Source organism: Buteo buteo, chromosome 16 (genome assembly GCF_964188355.1).
Source record: "Buteo buteo chromosome 16, bButBut1.hap1.1, whole genome shotgun sequence".
Lineage (NCBI taxonomy): Eukaryota > Metazoa > Chordata > Aves > Accipitriformes > Accipitridae > Buteo > Buteo buteo.
Genome location: NC_134186.1, coordinates 22280942 through 22290958, shown reverse-complemented (window position 1 = coordinate 22290958; position 10017 = coordinate 22280942). Strand labels below are relative to the sequence as shown.

The window sequence follows — 10017 nt, the reverse complement described above, 5'->3', positions numbered from 1 at the left end:
GGAAGAAGTTCTAAGGTCCTTTACAAAGTAATGGCAGTTTCTCCTGTTTTCCAACACGTAGCAACCAAGTATTCTTGTCTCCTTAGCATTATCTAGATAATAAACAATCTCTGCTGCTCTTTTCCTACACAATATTATCTTAGTCCTTCACTGCGTTATAAACATACACAATCATACTACAAAGTTGTCTGTTGAGATCTCCACCAGCTAAAAAGCATTAGAACCACCCCAGCTTGTAAGTTACATGTTCACTAAGCACCTCAACTGCAGTGTGTTGGTGTCATAAAGTAATTATTTAACTACAGTCATCCTTCCTCCAAACAGTTTTCCTTATTCCACACATCAGAAGTTTCTGGTTTTCTCCGGAGAATATCTGATCACTTCCATCAGTGGTATCGCTCATTCTACTCTTTCCTGCTTCCATACATACAAGTTACTCCAGCACTTAAATAAATAATACAATCCAGAGTCACTGCAGGAGACATGCTAACACAGACACAAATCACTTTTGGTCCCTGTATTTCCTGGTAGCAAAATCATTCCACTCATGTGTCTCAAGAGTTTCTTTGGTGTGCAGTTTTTAACCCAACCTATTCCAAAATTCTTCACATATCTGATGTTACCAGTACACTGTGTTAAATGCATTCTCAACCTTACCTTTTAAAAGGCTTTTCAAACACCAGTTCTTGTCCTTTGTAAGCACCATACCTGGTTTGGGAAAAGACTCCTAAAGCAAATGTGAAGTACTGAACTGCTTCTCTCTTGTCCCTTGGAGAAGCCAAAAGACGCAGACTGATGTGCTTGAACCCAGCCTCCGTGCCAGGCTGCTCCTCTGCACTGGGAAGGAGAGTGAAGGGAGGCCCCAGCGCAGGCGTGTGCTAGCGGAGACCAGCCTCATGCATCTCAGGGAACCACATCTGCCACTCTCTAGCCTTTAAGGTTAAGTTTTACATTAAGGTTTGTCTTCACTGATAAAAAAAAACAAACAAAAAAACCCAACCAAAACACCAAACCACAACAAACCTGCCAAAGTTATTTTCACCTGTGCAAAACCTATGCTGGTCCTTTTCCCCCTCTGGCTAGAAGAGCTTGGTGGAGGCAAATACTCCAGTTTGCTGTTAGGCAAGTAATTAACTGTGGATAAGAAGCTAGTTAAAAGGTACACGCACCTCCTCACCCCTGTTCGGGAGGCATCACCTCTCCACAGCTTCTGCTCAGCAGACACCCTGCCATTAGACAAGAGCTTTACTTTTGAGGAATAAAAAGCCAAACCAGGTTTTCAGCATCACGATTAACCCAGGAGGGGGAAAAAAGTCAGTTTTAACAGCAAAAGGTGTTCACAGAAGACAAAAGGACTGCTACCTTGTCCTCAGAGGGATCCTGGGGGTGAGCTGAGGAGACCGCCAGGTTTCTGGAAACGAAGCCCAGGCCGGCGCCCGAGGGAGAGCCCCAACACCACCGCTGCTGCTGCCGCCGCCACTGCCTCAGCTCCCGCTCCGGCCGTCCCGGCGCTCCCGCCCGACCCCCTTTTCCCTCAGGTTCGAGGGACGTTTCCGCCCCCCGCCCCAGGGAGGCCGCGGCCCGCCGGTGCCGCCGCCGCCGCCGCCGCCGCCGCCCGCGGAGGCGCGGACCCCGGGCAGGGCGGGCGGGGGCGGCCCAGGTACAGCCGTGTGACTCCGCCGCGCCCTTTCCAGGAAGCGCCGCGGCAGCAGCCCCGAGAGAGAGACGCTGCCCCGAGAGAAGCTTTCCCCGGGTCGCCGCCGGAGCCTCGCCGGGGCAGGTAGGGCCGGCGCGGCGGGAAGCGGCGCCCCTTCTCCACGCTGCCCCTTCTCGCCGCCGCGGCGGGCTGCGGGACGTTCCCCGGCGCCGGGCGGGACGGGGGAGACGCTTTCCTGACTGACGCCTCCCGCTCTCGCGGAGCCTGACCGGCTCTCGAGTCGGCTCCGGCAGCGGGGGCCGGTCCCGGGGCGAGGGGCGGCACAGCGGGCTTTCCTTCGCGGGGGGCGGCCGCGGGCTCGGGGGGCCGGGGTTGGAGCAGCCGTTGGGGGAAGCTCCCGGCAGGGCCGCAGGGCGGTTCTTCCTTCGGCGTTAAGGGAAAATTCCTGTTTATACTTCCCAAGAGTATTTCCCCAGCGGGTGGTCGGCGCAACGTCTCCGCTTCGGGCGGCGATCGTGTTTTTCCTCTGTTGGGCGTCTCTTGGGAGAACGGCGGTCTGTCTTCGTTCTTACTTTCCACAGTCAGCCTAGGTGGGAGAGGGCAGGCTCTCCCCTGGCGTGTGGGGCGTGAGGGGGTTGGCAGCGGCTTTCTCCCGAGAAAATGGTTTCTGTACGTCCCCCCAGGTCGGGTGGCTTTTATAGCCCGCTGTAGCTGCTCTGGCAGCAAAACCGTGGCTATCCGAAGTTGCCGAGCGTACCGGCAGCCCTGTGGGTGTGATCCTTCCCCGTTAATTTGCCAGCGAACCGGGCTGGTGCTCTGCTGAGCCCCGTCCCCGGGAGAGGAGGGCAGAAGGTATTGCCGGCTGTGGGGAGAGGGGCCCGGGGACACGCGTGGGTCTTACGCAACGAAAACTTAGCAAGAGGCACGCAGGACCAGTTTGGAGCGGTGTCTTTCTTCTAGGGATCCATTAGCCTCAGCTGCATGTAGGTGCTTGCGTTAGATTACTTCATTTACAGGATTCATTCACGGTTCATCACGGACACTGGGGAAGATTGCATTGTCTTTTTTTTTTTTAACTCATGGTAGTTTCTGTCTGACAGGTACCACGCCATGTTTGCGTTTTTGATAGTGCTGTGTCAACTGCACGTGATGATGTTTGCATTTCCTCACTGCACAGGGAGATTAAATAACTTGAAGCAACCTGAACGGAAAGATGGTAACTTACTTTTAACATGACTTTATGCCTTCCAGAAATAAAACTGTATCTAACTTTGCTGAGAAGTCTTTTTACGTATGTAAATAGTTTTGGTTTTGTTGGGTTTTGGTTTTTTTACTTCATTAAAAAAATTAAGCTGTTTTATGCTTAATTTTAGAATATTTGAATATCTTTTGCTGAAATGACTGATAATTGACTTCCGTGTGGATATTAAGTATTTATCAGATCCAGTAGTAAGTGCAGATTGGGACAACTGAACTTTCTCTAAGTCTCTAGGGTTATTGCCATTGATATAACCAGAACCCTCTAAGTAACATCAAAATTTCAGAAGTTTGAAATCTGTATTAAGACAGTACTGCTTTGGTACTATTCCAGCACATCACAGTTTTATATCTAAAATTGCTTTGTATTTGAAAGGGTTTATTTGCTTGTTCTTTGGGATTAGTATTTTTTCTCAATACCAGATCCCCTTACTACCCCTTGACAGATAAACATAGTGCTGCTACTGCAGTTCTTCACTTTGGAGGGAGGGAAGTGGAGAGGAATTGAGGTAAAAACAAATCAAGTTCTCCAGAAGGACTCAAGCACTACAATGTTAAGCTGGGTGATACTTGACATTTACGCATCAGGGCTTCAAAAAGGAATTTGTAACTTAGCTGTCCAGTCTCCTCAGTGGATAAAGAGTGCTGAAACCTTAAGACAGACTTTAAAAAGTCATCACATTGAGGGAGAGGCTCCTTCAGGGCAGTATGTTGAACAGAAAACATGGCTAGCAGAAAAATGCTTGAGACAGGTTATTCATTAAAATTCATATTGCTCTGGGCCATAAAGTGTCAGGCTGCCTCTTTGCTGTGAGTTCTCTATTTGTTCTATCACAAATAGAGTTCTCCTCTGACAATAGGCCCAGATCACACTCTCATTAAAGATGGAGTGAGTTGGAAAGAGAGGGGCCCAACTCTTTATCCAATAATTTAGCGAGTAGAACAGTTGTCAAGAGAATGGGATGCCTGCATTGAGAGGTTACCCCTTCAGCATTTTCTGAACATCTTTTGCCAGCAGAGTTACTTTATTCAGCACATTGCGTGGATGCATTTTTGATCAAATGCTAGGGATCCTAAAACTGTGTTTAGCATTTTGTTGAACCAAGGACTGCAGAACTGCATTCAGTTCCCTCACATATAGGAGAGAATTCATATCTATCTGTTTCATTCTCCAAATACTATCTTAATCACCAGGTTGCAGGTAATTCGGAGATAGAGATAGGTGTACTTCGACTATGTCCTACAAAGTGAAAAAAGTGCAGATAAATGGGTAAAGACTCTTCAAAAGTGAAAAGGAGCATGTATCACTGGGAATTAGGGGTCCTAGGCTCCAGGCAGTTTGCTGATGCATTCCACATTAATTAAAATGCATCAATTATCTAAGTTAATTCAGAAGTATAGCTAATACTACTTGCATGGTAAGGGATGAAACACTTCTGAGCAAAACTGAAGATACCTCTTTCAGAAGACTGAAGTTATTCTTGCTATTTGCACTGAACCAAGATACTGATATTTTTTTCCATGTAATTCTTTCCCCTTTCCACTTGTGCATTTGTTTTTTAAGTCCTTCTCTCTGGTTGATCTTAGATATAGCATAAATATTTTGAGCTTAGATTTTCTTGCAATTACTTTAGAATAACAGATTTCCCTTCCTACACAAATGTGTGCGCACATGTGTGGCTCTTTCATTATATACTGTAGAATTCTATAAATTACATAAATATATACTCTAATATTCATTCAATATACTATAATATTAAAGACCTAAACAGCCAATATGCAAGTTGCACTGCAATTTTCTTAGTTTTCAGAGAGCAAACCATTTTGAGATACCGTTGCAAGATCTAACAGTAACTATTAGGGTAAAAATTCCTGAATGATGTGATAATCTAGCCAAACAAGCTAACAAGAACACGGAGCTAATTTGTAGCTGAATAACTTTATACTGAATCTCATCTCCTTTTTTAGCCGTCTGGCTTGGTATGTAACAATGGTGTTTCTGCATTACACTTGCAAAAATAATCCTCTAGTCATTTCACTTAACCAAATAGTCTGAATTTCTTGGAATACAGATTGGGCTTTCACTGAAAACCAAGCCAGAAAACTAGTTCTGTCATAATAATTTTTTTTTTTGAGAAAGAAGCTATAGCAAGAACAGGCTAAAACTTGACTATGGAAAATGCCTGGTGAGAAAATGCATTCCTGTATTCCAAAACCTTCTATAATTTCACTAACTCTTCTGGAATCTCACCTCACAACTTATTCCATGAGGCCTCATGGAGCCTGTAATATGCACAAAAGAAGAAAAGAATTAAATGTCTTCCGAAGTGCCTGTTGTCAGTAAAATTCCTATCACGGACTAATTTAAAACAAATAAACTTGGCAATATGCCAACCTTTAGATAAAACTTGCTGCCACAACTGTGAAAAGAGAACAAATGTAAAACGAATAGGGCTTGCTGCCATGATTTAAAATCCAAATTCCGTAAAGAAAACTTGGAACTCACAGATACCAGAATATTGATAAATATATTTTGAGGATTCTTCAGAAGAGATTTTTTTTATCTCCCCCCCCCCCCCTTGCCTCCTTCCTCCAGTAGGCCAGTGTCTTGCTGAGTTTGGATCTGACTGAATTTATGCTTTATGTGACTATTACTTTGTTCTTAAAAGCTCCAGTAAAAAAACTGATGCTCACATCCCAGAAAGAATAACACCAAAACTTGAACAACAGCTGTCATGAGAATCAAATTCTGTTGGCCAGTATAAAGAATACCAGAAATCCTTTATGAGAAATGAAAATATGTTTATTTTATATTGCATAGCTAGAAAAGTTAACAGCAAAGAAGACATTTTAGGAGGAGACCTTGATGTTTCTTTTTCCTGTATGTAGTTGAGACATGCTAAGGGAAGAAGTGGTCTCGATGTGCTCCTTTAGGATACTAACCATTCTTTAAAAATAGCAAATTTAACTTTCCTAACTTGTTCTAAATCAACTTTTTTAAATTAGTGTTTACATCAGAAAAAGAGGCCAATTTATTCATTGGACGACATCTTCTGAATAACAGATTTGATTTTGAAGCATTCACAGCAGATAACCTGGAAAGAGAATGCTTTGAAGAGCTGTGCAATTATGAAGAAGCGAGAGAAGTTTTTGAAGACCCTGATAAAACGGTAGCTGTTCAAACTGAATTTAATATATTGAAGGAGGTTACTGACTAAATCATTACTGTATCTAAATACTGTAGCCCTTCGGAAAACAGCACCTAAAATGATTGCTTATTTTACTGTAAAGTAGAGGCCCCAATAAGATGGGGTTATTGCTCAAGATACGCAGTGAATATACTTGAATATGTACTACTGTCTTTGAAGACTTTAGATAAGAGCTCCAATTCTGCAAATACATATAAATGAAACTTCAGAAGTACTGCTTGTGGATATACTTGCATGTGTTTTCAGAATCTCTTTTTTTTTTTTTTTTAAGTAACTTCTCAGCATCCAATTTGAATGTGTTCCACATGCTGTATGTATTAATTGGCCGATCATGTCCTTGTGTCATGCCAAAGAAGTGTTTTAGGGAGAGGAGTACAGAGCAAATCTGCAGTTCAGCTATTGCTGAGTATTCCTATAGCATTATCTTCTAAATTGCTACCTATATACAGCTTGGGAGAAACCTGGTATAAAATAAGAGAAAAATACTTAAGAAACCTTGCAGCCCAATAATGGAACGTGATGATTGTTTGCAGTCTAGACGGCTCTTGCTGCATGCAGCAAGACTCTCTTCATGATTCTAGGTGTGCTCTGCACTAACCTGCAGAAAAACCAAGGAATACACACTCCTATTCTGAAGGTGGAAATGTTAGTTTGCCATTGCTAGCATTTTCCTAAGAAAAAGGTAAAAGTGTTAAATTGGAATCTTGATGGGAGTTTTTTGCTGGGTAGCAAAAGTGGAAATTACAGCTAAACACATTTAATGCATAACAGTCACACAATGCAAAGGTTTTTCTTTTTCACTTAAATGAATCCCATTATTTCTCCTAGCTGATATGAATTCAAATAGTGTTCATGCAAATGTCGGATTCTTAAGAACTTGACTTTGCCTTATTAATACTCTTCTGTAGGGATTTACGAAGATTAATTGTAAGCATTTTTTTAGTGTCAGAATATGTGCTTTCTACTATAATTGGGCAGAAATATGAGGTAACGTTGGACAGTTAAATGCACTTCTTTCTTTCACCAGCTGGCATTTTTTCCTTCCTTTGTGAAATTGTAATATTTATGCAGACTTCAATGTATGAGAAAAATATGGTGGGATAAGCAAGTACAAATCTTTCAGCAGGAGTTGCTTCTGTTCATGCCATTGTTAAATTTTGCCCACAGTACTATTTTAAAAAAATTGTCAATAAGCCTGTCAATTATCTGTTTCATATAAATCTGATCCCTTGTGTTTTTATAGATGGATTTTTGGAACGACTATTCAACTAAAGGACCTAAAATAAAAATAGGCAAGTCATCTTTTTATTCTTTTCTTATATTGCAGTATTTTGTGTTTGTTATAATAGTACATTCTTAAAAATACACCATGCATTCAGTTAGCAAAATCAGAATTAATCTTTTTACTGAAATTCACTGTGAACTGTGCAAGTATATTGCATTATCTGATGCAATAAAACATACTCACTGAAGTATCTTACTCCCAGTGGGCTCCATTATAAGTCTGTAAGTAAAAACAATGTAACTTTCTTGTACCTTTCTTTGTTTTATTACACAATCAGTAAATTTGCAGTAATTCTGTAGCTGCTTTCTGTGGTTTGGTTGTGTTTATTCCTCTCCTCTCCCTGCCCTCTCTTTCTTTAATAGTAATATAACAGTCTGATTTAGGTTCAGAGTAGTCTTATGCCAGATGTTTTATTAGAAAAATGGTCAGTATGACTTGAGGGAAGATCTACAGCCTGATCATGGTCACAAGTACATGAAGTAATATTTGGAAGGCATTAGAAGATGGACATCTCAACAGTTTTATGTACAGAAAAGGGAGTATTTACTCACTTTTGCTTTAAAGATGACTGTGAGTGATACTCTTGGGTTGTGTTGCACAGATACTATGGCTTCACACAGCAAGCTAGATATTGGTGGAAAGGAACAGCCTTATAGCACAGCGAAATTAGTATTTTACAGTGTATACAGTATACTATGTAGATAGAAAGAACACATAATGAAAATAACCAATATTTTCTCTTCAGGTGATGAGACACTACAAAAGATTAATGTTACAGGACTTCTCATCAGTCTAGTTGCTGCTGGAGTACTGTTAGTTATAATTGCACTGCTTATCTTCTACTGCTGCAAAAGCAGATGCAAATCAAGGCAACCACCACGGTAAGGAATTTCACTGCTTAAAAAAAACCCCACCAAAACCCAAAAAACGCCAAAACAAACTCTTGCTTAAGAGTGGAATTTAAAAACCACTCTGCATTGGTCTAACTGTATTCTCAGAGAATCCAATGGGACTTCTAGTTCTTACTTTTCTGGAACCAAAGTTACGTGACCACTAGCAGCAGTTATGCTGGTTAGTAACATAACAATGTAAAAACAACACTTGCATGGCTGACATACCTTTGGGTGTTTTTTTCTTTGTGTGTGTTCTTGGTTCCAAAATACTCTTATTAAAAGATGGAATCATTTTAATAGGTTGGGGCCTGCAATGGAAAGTCTAATGTGTTCTGTTTGCTCTTTGAAGTAGGTTGTATGCTCTTTGTGGCATGTAGTCTACCTCAGATGTGAAATGAAGTAGGTTGGAGGAAATACTTCTTTACCAATTCTTTAGCCCTGCTTGTTCCTTTATCCTAAACTTGAAAGGAATACAAGGGGATTCTGTGCCTCCTCTTCCCTATAAATTTCACATTACTGAGCTATTCTTACCCTGTGGTTTGGAGAGAGTATTTGGCTTCTGGTCTTTATGATCATTGAAGGCAAGTGTTTTCTGTTGTGGGGTTTGGGTGGGGGTTTTTTGTGGGTTTTTTTTGGGTTGTTTTGGTTTTTTGTTTAGTGGTGGGTTGTTTTTTTTTTCCAACTAAGACTTTATATTCTTTCTTCCCTTTAAAACAGAAGCTGCCATTTATAATGCTGTTAACTTTGTTTAGGTACTTGCATTATGTAAGAAGTAGAAGACGTAGTTCATCTAGCATCTTCAGAAGGCACGAAGAATTTTCTTTAAACCCACTTCCTCTCAGAACTGATGATTCAGGACTACCAACTTATGAGCAAGCAGTTACTTCAGATGGACAACACAACGTGCCACCACCTCCTTATCCAGGGCCCCCAACAGGGGCTCGGGTGTTTAAAAAGTCTATGTCACTTCCTGCCCCTTAGTCACAAACCTCCTTCTGGGGTGAGGGGGGATTACTGAAACATAAACTTTTTTAAAAAGTCTGTGCTACCTTGCATATTGCAAGACAGTTTACAAAAATGTGAAAGATCTTTAGCACAACTAGGAGCAAGTGAAGGTCCCATTTGGGAAAAGAGGTGATCTGTTGCAAAGGCTGCAGGACTGTTCTTTGCACAAGGTTATTGCGCTAAGAGGAGGGAATGCATAAAGACTAAGTCTTGTACTGCCACCCTCTTCTATATGCACTTTGAGCCATCCCATCATACTATTGATGTTTCATTAATAGTTTCATCTCTTTTTTCTTCAGAAGGAACAGTATTTTAATTGGTTTTATTGTCACTAACCATTTTTTGTGACTATTAATACTTTAAACCACTTTAAGAAGTCTGCTTTGTTGTTTGATATATTCACTTCATTGCTGTGTGAATTATCTATTCATTCTAGTAATAGATTTGAGTATGAAAACTATTTCATGATTTGATCTTTCAAATGTATATATATTACTCCTTCTGGATTACATTGGTTTGTTTTAGACATTGCTGGTTAACACACTGCTCAATGTGTTGTATTTTTGTACTTGTAATTTTGGATGAAAACGAGCCATTAATTGCATGGCACACTACCCATTCAGACAAAGTATATTTTTATCAAATGGTTCTGATGTTCAGCACTAAACACCAGGTCCAAGTGAATAGGTAGAGGGGATGTTAAGCAAATAG

General features: G+C 41.3%; 1 protein-coding gene across 1 annotated transcript; it reads left to right on the top strand.

Moving 5' to 3' along the window:
• The first annotated feature begins 2762 nt into the window (after positions 1-2762).
• Positions 2763-9782, top strand: PRRG4 (proline rich and Gla domain 4). The gene is made up of 5 exons (XM_075047074.1): positions 2763-2873; positions 5921-6084; positions 7367-7415; positions 8154-8289; positions 9054-9782. Exons 1-5 carry the CDS (start codon positions 2768-2770, stop codon positions 9280-9282), a joined length of 684 nt encoding a protein of 227 aa, XP_074903175.1. The 5' UTR covers positions 2763-2767; the 3' UTR covers positions 9283-9782.
• Positions 9783-10017: the final 235 nt, after the last annotated feature.

Excerpts from the sequence above, each read along its gene's own strand:
- PRRG4 (XM_075047074.1), top strand. The coding sequence starts at position 2,768 with ATGTTTGCGTTTTTGATAGTGCTGTGTCAACTGCACGTGATGATGTTT. Across the intron at positions 2,874-5,920 it reads GCAACCTGAACGGAAAGATG|TGTTTACATCAGAAAAAGAG; the intron begins GTAACTTACTTT and ends TTTTTAAATTAG. Across the intron at positions 7,416-8,153 it reads AGGACCTAAAATAAAAATAG|GTGATGAGACACTACAAAAG; the intron begins GCAAGTCATCTT and ends TTTTCTCTTCAG.